Source organism: Nelumbo lutea, chromosome 1 (assembly GCF_056320005.1).
Source record: "Nelumbo lutea isolate HS-2025 chromosome 1, American lotus-T2T, whole genome shotgun sequence".
Classification (NCBI taxonomy): Eukaryota; Viridiplantae; Streptophyta; class Magnoliopsida; order Proteales; family Nelumbonaceae; genus Nelumbo; species Nelumbo lutea.
Genome location: NC_142684.1, coordinates 124,939,452 through 124,958,165, shown reverse-complemented (window position 1 = coordinate 124,958,165; position 18,714 = coordinate 124,939,452). Strand labels below are relative to the sequence as shown.

Below are 18,714 nucleotides of genomic sequence, written 5' to 3'. Positions count from 1 at the left end.
CCTGTCAAGGAAGTGTGGTGTAAGCCTATACCTCCGAGGGTTGGGAGCTTTTGTTGGGAAGTTTTCTTTGAAAGAATCAACACAGGTCACCTACTTCAAAGAAAAAGACCCAATAGCTGTTTATCTCCACATTGGTGTGTTTTATGCAAAACTGCTGGTGAGTCTGGGTACCACTTACTAATATCTTGTGTTTTGGCAAAAAATATTTGGGATTGGTTTGCTTCTTTATTTGGGTGTAGGTGGACATCTCCAACTAGTATGCAAAAAGATTAAGAATTATGTGGAGATGTGTGAGAGCTGCTGTTTGTTGGACATTATGGGAGGAAAGAAATGCAAGGATCTTCTCAGAAAAGGAGAGAGGCTAGGAAAATATCGTAGAGTTGATTCATATAAGAGTAATGCACTGGCTGAAGACAATGAAGGAGTTTACAGATTTTTCAACAAACGATTTGCTAAGAAAGTGGAAAGAAGTTGCTAGCTCAGTTTCGAGGAAGAAGGCTTTGAATCTCACGTGGAACCCTCCACCTCCTGGTTTTATCAAACTAAAATTTGATGGCAGTAGCATGGGGAATCCAGGGCATTTGGGTATTGGGGGGGTCCTAAGAGATGAGAGAGGTAATGTAATAGCTTTGTTCTCTAGTCCAATTGGAGTGGGAGACTCCTTGAGGGCTGAGGTGTTAGCAGTGTTGGAAGGGGTGCAAAGGGCCAAAGAAATTAAAGTTAAGAAACTGATTATAGAAGGAGATTCTGTGGTTGTTGTGGATTGGTTGAAAGAAGACACTTCCAAGATGTGGAGCTAGAGCTACAGCAATGAGAAAAGAAAATTCAAGTGGCTGATTAAGGATATGGAAGTCCTATGTACTTGGATTAAAAGAAATGCTAATTCCTTTGCTGATAGATTGGCTAGGCAAGGAGTTTTTAGAAATTCTGGGTTTTGAGCTCAATTGTAAGGTTCTGAGTGTTTAAATCAGATGTATTTCTGTTCCGGGGAGTTAAGAATTTTTAGCTCCTCTTCCTTGTAACTTTTTCGAATATTAATGAATTCTGTGGCTATTGATAAAAAAAAAAAGTAACAGATTAATTTCATTAACTAAAAACTCCTAAATTCTCCATAAATAAGGCAATTGGCCCAAGTATATACAATGCCAACATATAAAAGATATATCATTCAGAGAGCTGTGGGCAAGCTGATTTCTTGGGTATCTGTATCTGAGGAATTCAAAAGTCTGAATCTGTCTTCTTTCCCTTGCTCTAATTCCTGGTGGAGAGTGTAACTGCTATGGTTTTCAGGCTGCCCTTCTGGGTCTGAACCCAGCTTGTATGTTTTTTTTGAGTTGAGTAAAATCACATTACCTTTTCCAAAAAAAAAAAAAAAATTGATGCCCAGTCCCAGTGTGTACCCAGTTCCATTCCTTACAGCACCTGTCAATGCCAGCCACATAATTTGCACTTCTAGGCACCCATTTGAACTAGCACCTAGGTTTTGTGCAAACTTTACCGAAGTTGTAAATTTCCACGGAACTTGTTTCTTTATTCAAAACATTATAGTCTGGCAGTTTACCTCCACCTCCCTCATTCAATGCATTTTCACAAGTCTTAAGCATGATATCATTTTCTTATTAGTTAGGTTGATGGAGATCTTGTACATAAGCTATTACCACTCGTTCAACCTCTGTTTATGGACTCTGTCCCTTCCTTTTTGATTCTGCACTGCAATGGTATAGTCAAGGATTTCTTTGGGGCCCAAAGAGGAGTGAGACAAGGGGATACACTTTCTTCCTTCCTTTTAACAATTCTAGCAGAGGTGCTTGGTAGACTGATTTTGAGGGTGGATAAGAGGGGTATTTTAAAGGGGTGGAGAATAGCACGGGAGAGAGTGGTTGTAACTCACCTACAATTTGTGGATGACATTATTATCTTTTGTGGGAGTGGAGGTGAGTTAGATGCAGGAAACCTAAAGATGCTGGTGAATCTATTGAAAAAATGACAAATCTAAAGGTGAACCTCAATAAAAGTGTGGAGGCGGGGATAAACTTATCTCAAGAGGAGAATAACTTGTGGGTTGGGGAGCTAGGCTGCTTACGGAGTGGTTGGCTGCTGAGGTATCTAGGTCTTCCCCTTGGGGAAAATCCTAGAAATCTAGAATTTTGGAATCCGGTAATGGAAAGGTTTGAAAGGAAGTTGGCGGTGTGGAAGAGGAACTACATTTCTTTGGGGGGTAGGATTACTCTCATTAAATATACCTTTAGCAAATCTTCCAGTGTATTACCTTTCGGTGTATTGCATGCCTCAAACTATTGGAAAGAAATTGGAGAGTATAATGAGGGATTTCTTGTGGGAACCGGGTGATAAGAAGAAAGATCATTTAGTAAAATGGGAACTAGTGAATAGAAGGAAGGAGTTTGGAGGCTTGGGATTAGGGAGATTGAAGGAAAGGATTAAGGCTTTCCTAGGAAAATGGTTATGGAGATTCCCTTGTGAGACGGATAGGTTGTGGCACAAAATTGTGGCTAGCATATACGGGCTCTCAGAGAATGGTTGGGATGCTGGAGTATCTTGTAAGGCTTCTAGCGCATCACTATGGAAAGCGATTCACAAACTCCTTCCACTGTTGCTCAGTCATGCCAGGTTTGATCTCAATTCAGGTAACAAAATTAATTTTTGGGAAGATGTGTGGGTGGGTAACTCTCCTTTGAAGACACTGTTTCCCTCAATTTATGCCCTTTCCTCTCTTAAGAACAAAACCTGTTGCTGATTTCTTAATCCCCTCTTCCTCCCAATCCAATTTTGCTTGGAATCTGGGGCTTCGTAGAAATGTGAGGGATTCTTAGATGGGCTTGGTGTCCTCTCTCCTTCAGCTGCTAGATGGAGTGTTTCTTGATTCCTCCAAACAAGATACTAGGCTTTGGACCCCTCACCCCTCTGGAGCCTTCAGTTGTGCTTCTTTAAAACCTTGTCCACTTTTGCTCAAACTGGGGTACTGTTTCCAGTCCAAGAAGTTTGGTACTGCGCTATTCCCCCGAAAGTGAGTGTTTTTTGTTGGGAGGTCTACCATGGTGCAATTAACACCTATTATCTGATGCAGAGGCAGAGGCCAAACTGGTGTTGTTTGTGTGAGTCAAGTGGCCAAACTGCTTTTCATATTTTTGTCTCCTGTCCTGTTGCTAGCTGTATTTGGGACTGGTTTTTCTCTCTCTTTGGATGCAGGTAGGATACCCCGATGAGTTTGGAAAGGCTATTTGACTCCACTTTCAGATGGCCAAAAAGAAGAGGTAGAATGCTATGGAAATGCACTCGGGCAGCTGTTCTTTGGGTGATATGGGACGAGAGAAATCTGAGAATTTTTGAAGAAAAGAAAAAATGCAAGGAAGTGATAGAAGGGATCATGATAAAGGTGATTTTGCGGGTAAAATCTGTGGGATTGTTCTCAGGTTTTACTGTGGATGATATCTTCAGAAATTGGAGGACAGTAGCTTCCTCTTCATCAACTAAAAAGGTCTTAAGAGAATGGGATCCCCCTGACTGGCTTCCTCAAATTAAACTTTGATGGAAGTAGTTTTGGGCTTTTGGCAACCCAGGAATGTCTGGAATTGGAGGGGTGATAAGAAATGACAAAGGGACTGTGGTGGGATTGTTCTCAGGCCCTGTTGGAAGGGGAGACTCCACTACAGCTGAACTAAAGGCAGTGGTTTTGGGGATACAAAAGGCTACGGAGTTGGGAGTGAGAAAGATGGTTGTGGAAGGCGATTCCAAAGTGGTCATAAGTTGGTTAAAGCAAAATGAAAAGACTCCCTGGCTCTATAGAAATGAAATTAAGAAGTTTAAATGCTTTTCCAAGGACATGCAGCTGTTAATACAGTGGATTCTAGCAAAACAGGGGGTTTACAGGGAACATTGTTTCTGGGCTCAGTTGTAAGGCTGGATAATTAAAAGTCGATAGTTGGCAAAGTCTAAATTCTAGTGGGGTAGCCGAGGCTACTCATTTCTGTAATTTTTCTGAATTTATTAATGAAATCTCTTTTACTGATAAAAAAATGGTACCTTATGAAGTCCAAATGGTCTAGGACCATTTGGTTTGAGAGACATTGCTTAGTTGGTGGCATGCAAGAGCAAGGCATAACTTTAAAAAATAAACATCACCAAAGTTTAATATTTGAGTGGTATACATGGAACAAGGAAGACTGGCATATCCAACCAAGAGAAAAGGGCCATTACCCAATGGATATGGATCTAACCTCTCTCTCTCTCTCTCTGTTTTGTTTTTTGTTTTTTTCTTTTGGCACAAAGTGGCTGCCTTTAGACTTGAATCCATGTTTTGCTGCAACAAATGGCTCTTCAGACCAACAAGAGATGTATCTAATATAGAATATATACTCTCAGATCCTCTGTAAAGAGAAGCTTGTCTAGTCTCCTGTTAGGTCCTAAAATGGTTTGCTTGATCAATTTTTGGCATGTTGGTTTCTTTAAGTAATAAATTTTGCTTCTGTTAATGATAAAAAAAATGGCATGTTGGTAATGGCTAGCATGTAGTAGTAGACTAGTAGTAATGTGCTATTACTAAGAAAATGCATGTTTGCAGCTCCTTGAATTAATTAAAATCTGAATTCCTCATGACTGCATAGCTTGTATTTTACTAAGCAAATAAAGCCTGACAACTAATTTAAAGTTCATAAATAAATATAACTGTTTGATTTATCTGATGATAGTCCATTGTAATAGCTTAAGGAAAACCTGTTTTCTGGTACTCGATTTTTGTACTTATTTTCTTCTGCAAACCAATGTACTTCTCAAGGCCCAAAACAACAACTAATAAAAGTGCAAGAATAATTATTGTACTATAAAAATAAGATGCCTCTAATGAGACCAAAGACTACCAATAGATAATGGTTTACCTTTCAATTGTTGCTTGAACTTTGTGCATTCCCTGTGTTGCATGGACCAGCAATATCGATCTTGACAATTGTTATGTTCAAATAAATCGTAGTCTGATTTTAGGTATAACTTTTGCCAGGTTCTGGGGACGGACGAATTAAATGCATATTTGAACAAATATCATCTGGAGCTTGATCCCCAACTTGACGCCCTTGTTGGGAGGTATGTCCTACATGAACTATGATTTTTGTCTGTAACAGAAATCCTGTTCAATAAGACCTATGGTTCAATAAAACATTGACATGTCTACCAAAAAATAATTAAATATTGGCATGCCTATCCATGTCATTCATCGGTATGATTTGGTTAACTATTTTTGCAGGCATAGCAGGAAGCCTTGGTCCAAATTTATTAATGCAGATAATCAACATCTAGTTTCTCCCGAGGTCATATTAAGTTTCTTGAAAACCAATTAGATGATTTACTTTTTTCTTGATCCATTATGTTTCAGTTCTCTCTCTCTTATTTACTCTCTTGATTTTATTTTTCATTCTTGACATGTAGGCCATTGATTTTCTGGATAAACTACTCCGCTATGATCACCAGGACAGGCTTACTGCAAGAGAAGCAATGGTAAGTTTAGATATTCTAGTTATAACTATTTTGCTCCATCAGCCTTGTTTCAGTTTCGACAATGTCTTCAGTAATCTTTAATACCTGCTTTTTATTTTCTGCATAGGGCATCTCTTCTGCAACCTAATTCATTTTTGTTTTTATTTTTTCCTTTTTTACATTTTTCTCTTTTTTCCCTTGTTTGAATTCAATGTATTTATTTGGCTAGGTGCTTGACTAGTCCTTTATCTTTTCGCTCTTTCCTTTTTCCCTTGAAAGTCTGGGTCTACTGCACTTGCATTCAGTCTGTGGCAGGTATCCTATTACATGTGTGGGCTTGTATGAACCAGTATATTCACATGTGTAATGGGACACCTGTCACAGATTGAATGCAAGTGTATGGCAAGTTCAGTGCAAACAAGTGTAGCAGATCCAGACTCCTTTGCCCCCTTTTTTAGTTCTACAAGAAAATACCTATTATATCATATTGTGTCATGTATTTACCTTTCTTCTGTAGTATATCTTACGTTAAGTTCTACCTACTTGTTCTGTAAAATATGCGTCTGTACTATTAGCACCAAATAATCCATAATGTGATGGAAAATGTCCTTTTTTTCACATAAAGCTCTCAGGAACTTTGTGTTGCATTCATTTATATGCTACTATGCGTTAGTTCCTAAACAAATAACAAATTATTTATTTTATTTCTAAAATTGGTATAAAAATCTAGTATGTTCAGTACACTACTCCAATATGATATTCTTTTGTTCTACTCCAGGCCCATCCTTATTTCTTGCAAGTGAGAGCTGCAGAGAATAGCAGGATGAGAACTCAGTAAACACTGCATCTTGAGGATTTCATTCAGCATAAATGTAGGGTAGGTGCCATCATTTATGAGCTGCCTCCTTACATGTTTCATACTAGTAGTTGCTGTGTTCCAGTTTTAAGCAGTTGTATTTGACATACAAGGTTAATGATACTAGTAGTTACACAAATTTTATGTTGTATATCTGCATGGTATTCGGGCTGTTTGAGAGGCTATATGTTGTATTTTTACAAAGTTTTTAACAGTTAATTACAATCTATCATTAATACTAAATTACTAATATAATTGTGGCTTTGGATATCTGCATCTCCTATGAAAAGGAGAAACCATGGGAATCAACTCCTGTAGTTCTATAACTATAAATTATGCATTCTAAGGCTCTCATATATCTTCGAGATGCTTGAGGCCTGAAACAATCACGCCATTATTTTCTCCATCAATTAAAATACTTACGGGCTGTTATCAAAATCTAATAAAAAACTCATACGGAGATGACTTTAAATTTAGCATGGGGAAGATAGAACCAAAGGTACTGTTCATGATTTATAATCTATATCAAATGCTTTCTTTCAGCTCTAATAGTACCCATGCCCACTTGGTCCATCCCATTTGATGTCAATTTGTCTAGTGCCAATTTTTTCATGAAGAACCAAAAGATGGCCAGATGGATCTATCAAATTCATTTATCTAACAACTTGAAATGAACTTTTAGTAGATTAGAAGCTCAAATATTGCTTGATGTATTAATAAAATTAGGGTAAAATACAAAAACCTCCCCTCAAGTTTGGCATTCATAAAAACTTTCCCTATAGCTTCATTTTAACAAGTACCTCCCCTGAACTTTTGAGAAACTCGACAAAAACCTCCCTTCCGTTACCTTCTCAGATGGAAAACGTTAGACTGATGCACCAGTTTTTTTCAAATACCCATTCTACCCTTTTATAAATTATTTTACATACAAAATTATTGAAATAATCCTGTTTTAACTCAACAAAAACATTAAAAGATGACCGTTAAAGGAGTTTTTTGTCAAATTAAAATAGGTTTATTTTAGTAATTGTGTAAAATAATTTGTAAAAGGATAGAATGAGAATTTGAAAAAACTGGTGCGTCAGTCTACCATTTTCTGTCTGGGAGGTGACAGGAGAGGTTTTTGTCAAATTTCTCAAAAGTTCAGGGGAGGTATTTGTTAAAATGAAAGTATAAGGAAGTTTTTATGATTGTTAGAAACTTCAGGCGAGATTTTTGTATTTTCCCCATGAAATTATTGTACATTTTCTAGATTTGTGTTATTATTGATTATAATGAATCACTTCATGTAAACTATTGAAGTATCTTATATGTTTAGTTATTTCAGCTTTAGATCAGTATTGTCAATACATTTGTGGGGTTTGTAAGAGTTTCTCCAACATTTCAAAATATGTCCATCTTTTCAGTGTTCATACTTATCTAAAATGTGAGACCGAACATCATGCCATGGAGGACAAGGGGAATGTTCCCAATACACAGCTGCAAAGGCTGTTGTGACCGTTGGTAATTGGGACTTGATAGTTATCCAAATCCAAGCCATTTGATATGAAAGGAGATGCTCATATTTTGTACATTGGTGGTAATGATTTAGAATTTGAAGTAGCAAGTAAGGGTGTCAATTGGACCGGATTTGATCCAACTTGATCTGGTCCAACATGAATGCATTACAGATGGATTTGGCCCAATCTAATCCGGTGAATACTTTGGACCATTTTTCCAATATGTTGGAATTGGTTTTCATTTAGATTGGTGACAACCCAAACCTGGTCCAGTATTTTTATCTTCTATCAATGGAGTGGATATTGGTTCAATCCAACCCAATACAATATAAATCCAGAATGAATGGGCCAGGTTTAATCCAATCCAGGACCATTAAGTCTGGACTGGTCCAATTCAATGTATTATTGGCCCATCTAATTAATCCAAATTGATTTAGACGGATCCAACCCAAAACCAGTCCATTGGCAACCTTAATCAGTGTTTTCAAAACCGGACTGGACTGAATAGTTGGACCAGAAAAATTGAGAACTGGTCACCTGACCAATTCTGTTTCACCTCAAAACTGTCTTTTGGCCAACAACCATTGATTTGGTCAATGAATCACTGACTTGAGTGGTCAAACTATCAACTCGGACAATGTTTTTTGATGTTTTTTTTTGTTTTTTATTTTTTGTCAAAGTGGGCCATTCGTTTGGACTGGACGATCAGACCATTCAACCTAGGAACTGAACCCAGAATGGTTCCCTGTCCAGTCCAGTTTTAAAAACCTTGACCCTAATTTGATGTCAATAAAGACGACTGTTCCTTATTGGTCAATATGACAACCGTATGTATAACTAATTAAGAATTGTCCTTATTTAATTTATTATTGGTGACATTTCGGATGCAATCCAATAAGATGATTTAAAAACTCAATCCAAATTCAATCCGATTCGTCGGACACCTGAACATTATTCAGTTAAAACCAAAGTTCAAAATATCAATACGCCTGGACATATCAGGCAAATTGATACCCTTTTTTTATGTTTTATTTATTTTTTTCAAAACAGGTTGGGGGGGGGGGTTAGGTCTCCACACCCTGAATCGGTCAGACCCCTAATACACCCACTATAGGGGTGTATCGGAGGGGTCCCGGAACGATACGTATCGGCTAATACGGGCTGATGTGTTGATACTTTAAACCTTGGTTAAAACTGAAAAACAGAATTGAAAATTTCGGTTAACCAAATTAACCAAACTTCATTATATAATATGTAATATATAATATTATATATTTTATAATATACAATATTTCATATATACTAATGAAATTCAATTTCAACCAAATACCAAACTGAAAATTCTGGTTTTGATTATTTCAGTTTTCTTGTAATCCAATTTTGGTTCAGTGGTTCGGTTTTTACTGAATAAACCGAATACTCGCCCCTAGCATCCATGATCCATCTCGACCAGATTGGGCTCGGGTGATTGGAGCCACATTGGTCCGGGTTCCGGACAGGTCCAATATTAGATATATTAGATTCATAATGTATTTGGGTTAAATCCCAGATAAATGAATGTATCTAGGTCCGTAGTTGGGCCAGAGTTGTGATTGGATTCTTGATTTTAGGTTCTAGCCAGATTTATTTTAGAATATGGATCTTTGTGAGGGTCTAGATTTGCCAAAAACATTATAGTTCGTTATCGAATTTTCAGATCAATCCACTCGGCCGTTCCATTTCATGCCCTACCTGGTAGAATTGTCTTTGGCCTCCATGATGTACGTTTGCCATTATAAATAATAAAATACTGTTCTGGGGAGTACACTCCATGATGGACGACGATCTTAACAGAAGCCCTAGCTTTAATTAATAATAGAAGCATAGAACCATTATTTGTAATTGAAAACCAGTGCAGTTAGATCAGTCAGCTCCTCAATACCATGATAGCATCCAATTCGGTACAAGTTTCAAATGGTCTCTCCTTATCTTTTGCATGTGATGTAAAACTACATGTTCCTGAAATATTGAAATGAATAACCATGTAATATTATAAAACTGCGACATCCACTAGTTAGGAGAAGGACAACCTTCCAAAGAAAAAGAACTTAATTTTTCCCGGACAGAAACCTTGAATTTGATAATTACGTAACCCACTGTTACTCCAGATGACACCTAGAGAGGTTTTGATGTCCAGCACATCTTATTTGTTTGTTTGGGTTATCCCATCTAAAATATAGACGTTGTTTCAGATATGAAGTAACAAGGCATTAAGTCTGTGTTTCTATTTTGTAACCTTTAGCATGATACCCTATAATGCAGACAGGAGAGAAGCATCTTGCGCTTACTTGTATTTTTAGCATCCAAAATCATAAGATGCCAGTCCTTGCAGCTTTGGTCCGTTGAGTCTGTTATTGTTCTCAAAACTGAGGAAAAAAATAGGAAAGTAAGATAACTCAGGTTTCAAAGAAGAAGAAGAAGATTTTGAACTACAAGACGGAACAAGATTGAAGTGAATCTTTGTGTACATTGATCAGACGAAGAAACAAAGTGTACTATTGGATATGGAAAACAATGTAATCAGTTTTTCCTCTTTTTGTCTAAGCTGTCTTCCCTGACATGATCCTAATTCTGCCTCGATATTAACTGGTTCGAACTTTATGTGCAATGCATGTTGGAAGTACAAGGGATAAAGGGAATAAAAAAGAAAAATAAAAGTAAAGAAGGGTTTACCACTTCTTTGAAATAGCAGCTTTCATGGATCCTACTATGAGATCTTCCCACATGATATTGCATGAAGAAGGGAAAATCTAAAAATAAAGAACTATGCTCCAAGTTGGAAATTTCTATATGCAATGGGTATAGATGCTTGCATTTACATAGATAATTATGTACACATTGGGCTTTCCTATGCATGAATAAAGAGATACATGCACAAAATTATACATAGAGTTCCATTGTTAACAGAATTCACAAGTTAGAAATTCTTGTTAAAAAGTTTAGTCAAGTATGTGCAAATTCAATTACAGTACTGTGAAATCTATGCATATGGTGGTTCATCTGATGGATGGCATGTATATATATTGGCAACTGCAGCAAATGTCTGTCACGTTGGATTGCTAACCAAGTAGTTATCGTTTAGAAATCTATTGGTATAATATAGAGTTCCATTGTTAACAGAATTCACAAGTTAGAAATTCTTGTTAAAAAGTTTAGTCAAGTATGTGCAAATTCAATTACAGTACTGTGAAATCTATGCATATGGTGGTTCATCTGATGGATGGCATGTATATATATTGGCAACTGCAGCAAATGTCTGTCACGTTGGATTGCTAACCAAGTAGTTATCGTTTAGAAATCTATTGGTATAATATGACAGTTGTCCATATTTCATAAGATTTAGTAGAGAGCATCAGCAAGCTAGACCTAGTGTAGTTTTGTCACAGAATGCAATTTAAAGGTCCATCCCAAGTATATGGAGATATTTATGATGAGTCAAAATGATATCCTATGTTACCCATAAAAAAAAATGACTTCCTTATGCAAGGACCAAAGCGTGTACTGATATCTAATGGTTGGATGAAAATAACGGTAGTAATGTTGTGAAAGATCATATATTTGTGGCCTGATCATGTCAATAATTTTCAATCTTCTAATTTGTATAATGTTTGAACCAGTTAAGTCCATTGATTGAGTATGGACATTGTATTAGCTGGAACCATGCTAAGTGACTCATTTTTATGGATAGGAATTACACATGCAACAAAAAACCTTTACACTATACTGATTTGGGTGAGATACTCACAGTTTCTCTGAGTTTCAATCTCAATGATAACAAAGTTACCAACTTTTATTTAGTTTTATTTTATTTTTTAGAATCAAGCAACTGTTTTCCTCTTACTGGTTATTGACTACATGAGGTGCCGAGAATGTTCATCAGAAAAAGTATATTTTCTGAACCATGAAAGGTTTCTACAAGATACCAGAAAATATACCCAAGAAAAAACCAGAAGGAATGGACACAATAATACCTTTGGATGGGGAAGCTGCTAAACGGTCCATCAATTGGAATTGTTCCGCAGAGATCGTTGTTTGAAACATCACTGCAATGCAAGCAAATAAGTTCTTGCAGGAAATGAAAAAAGGAGGCAAAAACACGGTTTCCTTCTTTTATACATACAAGACTTTGAGATTTGAAAGGGTAGTTAGCTCTCTTGGAATGGATCCTGTCAGCTTGTTGTTGTTGAGACGTCTGTTAAGACCAATTCCAACAGGAAGAAAGATAAAACTTCCATAACGCAAAGTTCAAGCAATTCATCGGTAGAGAAGACTAGTCCAGCTAAAAGAAATCAACCAAACTTACAGAAACTTAAGTGACTTCAACTTGGCAAAGGACTTTGGGATCTCTCCTTTGAATTTATTGCCATACAAATCCATGCTAACAAGATTCTTCAATTTACCCAACTCCTCAGGAATTTCCCCTTGGATGTTATTCTTATAAAGCTCCCTGCAACCGATATGAAAGTCTACTCTCGATTAGTTTAAAATCTTAAAGAACAAAAAACAAACAAATTAGAGCAACTGCAGAACTAAAGTGGGAGTGGGATTACAAGTACTGGAGATGTTTGAGATCGCCAAGCTCCGGCCCCAAAGTGCCAGAAATATTAGAATTACCCAGATCCCTACATGTAACAAGAAAAAGAAATAAGAGAACCCGTCAAAGAACTGTGAGAGAAGAGGGGGGTTAAAAGAAGATTAAAAGAAAACTTACAGTCTGATGACATGGTTGTTAGAGTCACAGGTGACATGAAACCAGGTGCATGGATTGACCAATGTTGGGTCCCAGCTCTGCAGAACATTTGTAGGATCCAACAGCCTGGTTCTTAAGGTATGGAGAGCATTTCCTGATTTTTTTTTTAGGTTTAACCAAGCAGAATGACCAACAACAATTAACAAAGAGTGGAGAAATTAAACAGAATCAATCTCAAAACCCTAAGAGAAAGGGGGAGGGGGGACAAGAAACCAGCAAGTGAGGGATTAGTGGATTACCTTCAGAATTTGTTGAGATGGTTGGAGAGACTGTGAGGAGAAAGGCAAGAAAGGAGAGAAGGTAGGTTGGAGCCATGGGAAGAAGAATAAAGGGGAGGAAGAGGAAATGAAATGTGAAACCAGGTCCAGGTGCCGCTGCTATGAAGGAATACGAATGTCAAGTATGATTGAAAAAATAGAAAAAAAAAGAAGGAAAAGACACGGGGAAGAAAGTCTTTTTTTTTTAAGGTCTGCATTCAATTCAGAATTATGAGGTGGAGTGCAGTCTATTTATCCCTTTGTTTTGTTGCCGCACCGGAGCCGGAGGCTGCTGTGCCGTGCTGCCTGCTTCTGGGTTAAGTGGTTGACTAAAAAAGAATCGTACGGTTTGGGACAAGTCCAATCTGAATTTGTTTTGTTTTATATGTTACTTATGCAGAAGAAAATTTGTCTGTTATACAATACAATAATGCAATACACCACGCATCTGAAACTCTGAATTCTGTAATGCCGTGCCGTGGGGGGACCGAAATTCGTATGGTGTTGGTATATTTGCTGCTTTGCTTGAACTGATCCACTAACCCTACTCTTCATGACAAAGAATGTTAATCTCACTCTTCATGGAATTGTTTAGTTACTTGCCCTTGTAAAATGAATATTTGGAATTTGGAAGTGGATGCATACACTTGGAACATTGCATGAGAAGATTGACTCCAGTTTTAGAGCAATTATTTTGTGCAAAGCAAAAGGAGATGCCAAAATGGTTAGGTATATATCTCGTCTACCCTCAAAAAGGTCACACCTTCAGAGAAAACATGGACCATATATACATTGGTTAATGACATGAGCTAATGGAGTACAATCATATCACATTGCTTCAATTCCAAAACACCTAAACCTCAACCTCATTACACATGTACCCATTTGGCATCATCTCATCTCATCTAATTTTTTGTGGGGTATACGAAACTAGCAACTAAATCCATGAAACGCATGGATTTGAATAAAATCTTGGTTAGGTTTGGGTTGATAAATTTGGATTTTAATCAGTTTAGGTTCAGGCTAGATTTTATATTTAAAGTTGGGTTGATTCTAAATTTGATTCAAACCCATCTAATTTATATCTTTAAAGGATCAAAACTTAAGAAGAAATTAGGGATTTAGTGGGAAAGGAGAGATGTTACAAACATTAAGCATTGAAAGGAGGGGGTTAAGAATGATTTTATTAGAAAAAATTAATACTTAAAAGAGGGTTTTTACTATAGGTTCTTACATTCTTTACAATTCAATTAAAAATAAATAACCATATATGTGACAAATTAAATTAAAGGAATAGGAGTGCATGAGCTCTGTGGCTCACCTCTCCTCTTTCCTCTTTTTAATAAATGATTTGGTTTTTCATGAAAGATGAAATACCGCAACATTTTTTTTGGATAAATAAAACAACTGCAACATGTATAATGTATTTGGCATTATTTAATTTCTTTTATTTATTTGTTGATCAGATTATTTAAAGTCATACATTACCAACCTTGTAGCACATATCCATCAAAGAAAACAAAAATGGTAGCACAGATCCGGTTGCCCATTTATATGCCAAAACATAAATATCGATTTGAGTTGTCTATCTAAAGGTTAATTAATGCTACCCATTTGATGATTAAGACCTAACATTTTAGTAATTGAGGTTAACCACAGATCGGTGGCGTTTAAATTATCATCTAATACTAGTAGTAGTATTTTCATATTCTGTGCATGTTAAGATAAACGTGTAATATGAGTAGACATGTTAAGATAAACGTGTAATATGAGTAGACAATGTACGATTGGTACAATAATAATTTTCCACTTATCCATTAATTAGTTATTAGACGGGTTTTCTAACTAAGGGGGTATTTAGTAGTATGGATAAGAAATTGGTGGGTGTGGATTGGTCCACATCACACCCTTTTCTGAACTATGGACTAATTCATACCACACCCTCTGGCAGTAACTAATCCACACCACACCACAGTCCACAACCGTTTTGAGTTGTGGACAAACTGTGTGGACTATACTAGTCCACACCCACAGTGGCGTTCTGTAGGCGTGATGTGGACCAGTCCACACCACATTTTTTGATTCCATATATCTCATATACATTTATGAATGATCTACACCATCTTAAAAAATGACCCAGAAACGAAATCGTTATGGCCATTGGTTTCTGAGTCGACAATCCGACCATCCGGTTCGAACAGGCGACCCATTTTGACAAACAAATTAAAAAAATAAAAATAAAATAAAAATAAAAACGGTAAAAAACCACTGAATGGGTCGACAGGTCGGTGGTTCAACCGCTCGGGTCAACGGGTTGTTGACTTTTTCAATGATTTTTGGCCAAAAATCGGGTTTGGGGTAAAATAGAACCACTTGCCTAGGTGGTTCCTAAATCGAACAGTCCGACCATCCGGGTCAACAGCAGTTCAAAAACCTTGATCTACTCGGTTAATCATAAATATCTAATTTTTGCATTTTATTATGATAAATATATTAAAAATGCATAAAGAATTAATATTAACTAATAAATATTAATTTTTATAAAAACAATAGTAAGATAATTAAAATTAAAAAAAAATATTTTAAGTATATAAGATATTATTTTATTGATAAAAAATAAAATTAAAAAAATAAAAAATAAAGTAAAATAATTAATATTCTATTGAAAAAATATAAAAATGTGAAACAAACAATAGGGTTTCAGCCTTTTAGGGAAAGTGTGAAGCAAGGGATCAAAAATCAAGTGTGGATGGGCCCTAACCACGAGATTTTGATGTGGATGAGAAATTGGGGTGTGGACAGGACCAATCCATGATATAGCGTGGACTGGTCCCGTTCACAGCTAGTAGAACAGGTGTTCATCCTGTGGACGGGACCATGAGATGAACACGGTGATGAACACTGCCTAAAAGTCTAGATATGATCACCAAAAGTCCAGGCAGGTTAATTTCTTGCACGATTTATCATTAACAAATCATTATCATCATCATCACCCAAGCCTAATCCCAAATTATACAAGATCGGTACATGCTTCCCATTCCCTTCTATTTAATGCCATATCCTCTTTATCATTAACAAATATACATCTAAATACCCAAATTAGAAAATTTGATTCCTATTTCCAATACACAAACATGCATAAGGAAATCCAGTCTCGAATGGCAAGCCAAGCGAGTTCTGCTTCAGTCAGGGCAAAGTCCATTCGAGCAGCTTTTATTGCCTTGCATTGAGAATATCTCCGTGCTTGTGTGCTTTATTTCATGGGGAGATATTCCCAATGCAAGGTTGCAAAAAGTTGTTAGAACGGTGTGGGCACACATTTGCCCTGATAGAAGTTGATCTCAGTCAAAGCCATCAACTACACATTTACGTACGAGTCCGAATTTGCTCCTCACTACCTGGCGCCTCACAAAGTTCTAACAAAATGTGAGGACGCCACACATCCCAAAATCATGTGAATTAGTATACACGAGTGGGGAGTCTAACAACCATTAGTCTCCATTCCATTAGCCCACGCCCTCACCCCCAGCCCAAGTATTTCCCACTACCTCTCATGTTTTCTCTCTGGCAATAAAAATATGAATCCCAAGTGCCCTCCACCGGTTGTAGTGTTTTCCCTAGTAGCTGGCAACAATATGAAGGCTCCCTACGATCACCAACAATACGAGATTCTAACAATTTTGTTGCTTTCTCTTTTCATGTCCAAACTCTCATCCCTCTTTCTTTTCTCTTCACGAAGGACCCAAACCCTCTTTTCTCTTCTAGCTAGGATCCAAACCTTTTCATCTCTCTAGTGGGGATAATCTCATCCATGAGAATAGACAAGGCAACTCGATTCTGGCGATTCAAACATAGGTAAATCTTTGTTGAAAAATCTCATGTTGGGGTTTTTTTATTTTTCTTTTTTTTCTTCCAAACCGGTTCGATTGAATATGGTGTTTTTTGGTTCGAACTGGAGCATACAAAGACCGGTTTTAGTGAACAATGTTTTCTATTTCTAGAAAGTTTGTTCATTAAGACCAACAACTTCTCTTTATTTTTATACAGAGACCAACAACTTTAGAATTTGTTGTCTAGTTTTTCCCTTCTTTTTGCTGAATAACTAGTTGTTAATTTTCTATATCCCACTAGTTCTTAATTTATTCATACAAAAAGATTACCATCCAAATGCAACTGAACTGATAGAAGTCACGGTGCTAGCAGATTGTAATTAGTTTGAGTTCTTCGTGAAAAGGAACAGGGATGAGAGTTTAGGCAGGAAAAGAGAAATAAGAAGAATTGTCAATCTCATTTTGTCAATGATCACAGGGAGACTTCATATGGTCACCGTGAAATCGCTATCTGCCGAAGAAAGAACTACGACTGGTGGAGGGCGCTAGGGTTTAGTAGGGGCTTAGCGGGAAAGAACAAAAAATTAGAAATAATTTACTGTAGATGAAATGCGAATAAAAACCCTTTCGAAAGAGGACTTTGAAACCCACTTCAGAAGCACTCCTTCTTCCCCAAACTCTCCAAAAACATTCATTCCATTACTAGAGACTCAGATCTACTGAAAATTCGCCAAAAAACCTACAAGTTTGCCTGATCCAACAACTTTTTCAAGGTTGTTAAAAAAAACAACGAAAATAGGTATGCTTTCTTATTTTTTTTGTTGTTTCAGCCAATCTTTTTGTGTTTTTTTTTTTACTGGGATGCTAGAAAATATTTTTATTTGTGTTCATATACTATTTTTGTACAAAAAATCCCATGTATTTTGATGCTATATGTAGATCTTTGTCAATATTTGAAGAAATTCCAGAATAGTGAAAAATCTGAAAAAAAAATAAAAATTTTAGTTTTTCTTGTGATCTACCTCTAGAAATTGACTATGTTGTAGATCAATGGATGATCTACCATGTCCATAGATAAATTGAATTTTTTCTAAATAATTGATTTTTTTTAAATTTTATTCCAATTTTTGGAATAATATATATATATATATATATATATATATATATATATATATATATATATTTCTTCAATTTTATGTGATCTAAGTATCTAACCCTATATGTTGAGACTTGAGTATGTTGTAGATCTAAGATTGATCTAACATGATATATAATTCCATAATATTGACCTATCGTGATTATGTCCATAAATCCATTCAATTTTTCTGTTATATAATATATATTTAATTTAATTTTTAGAATAAAATGTGCAAAATAATTATTTGAATAAAATAAATAATTATTTAGTTTTTATAATGAAACATGCAAAATAATTATTTGATGTATTATGTGCATAAATCCATTCAATTTTTCTTTTACATATACAATTTTTCATATTTTAATTTAATTTTTAGAATTAAAATGCAATGTAATTATTTGAAAAAAATAATAATTAATTATTTAGTTTTTTGAATGAAAATGCAAAATAATTATTAATGTTAGAATAAAAATAATAGATGTCCATGAAGCCATTTAGAAAAAAAATATTTGTTTAATTTTTGGAAATTAGAATAAAACATGCAAAATAGTTATTTAAATAAAAATAAATAATTATTTAAAAGATAATAAGATATAGAAAAGTGTTTTATTGAATAATTACAAATTTTACATAATTATCTGATTCAATAATTGTTAATTGTTTAATTAGATTAGATAACATTTGTTTACTAATACATTAATACTTAAAACAGGATAATTTATATAGTAATTGAATTTTTATGTGATTCATGGTGGATATTTGTGATTAAATACATATATATGATGGATAATTGGTTATTTGGTAATTAATGATCGTTATTTTTAAATTATATAATTTATTTAATTACTTATTAGATACTTA

General features: G+C 35.7%; 2 protein-coding genes across 3 annotated transcripts in view; one reads left to right on the top strand and one right to left on the bottom strand.

Moving 5' to 3' along the window:
* Positions 1-6,610, top strand: part of LOC148877345 (casein kinase II subunit alpha-2) — a 38,176-nt gene extending 31,566 nt beyond the window's left edge. For both annotated transcript variants that reach the window (XM_088985291.1, XM_088985283.1), the window contains 4 exons: positions 5,012-5,094; positions 5,255-5,318; positions 5,437-5,505; positions 6,263-6,610. In XM_088985291.1, the coding sequence (XP_088841417.1) occupies positions 5,012-5,094; positions 5,255-5,318; positions 5,437-5,505; positions 6,263-6,322 (276 nt within the window). In that variant the 3' untranslated portion in view covers positions 6,323-6,610. The remainder of the gene's footprint in view (positions 1-5,011; positions 5,095-5,254; positions 5,319-5,436; positions 5,506-6,262) is intronic.
* A 2,974-nt stretch (positions 6,611-9,584) lies between these two features.
* Positions 9,585-13,588, bottom strand: LOC148877344 (leucine-rich repeat protein 2-like). The gene is made up of 8 exons (XM_088985269.1): positions 12,868-13,588; positions 12,590-12,722; positions 12,429-12,500; positions 12,182-12,325; positions 11,999-12,070; positions 11,850-11,921; positions 10,167-10,244; positions 9,585-9,837 (listed from the first exon to the last, which is right to left on the bottom strand). Exons 1-7 carry the CDS (start codon positions 12,941-12,943, stop codon positions 10,175-10,177), a joined length of 639 nt encoding a protein of 212 aa, XP_088841395.1. The 5' UTR covers positions 12,944-13,588; the 3' UTR covers positions 9,585-9,837; positions 10,167-10,174.
* Positions 13,589-18,714: the final 5,126 nt, after the last annotated feature.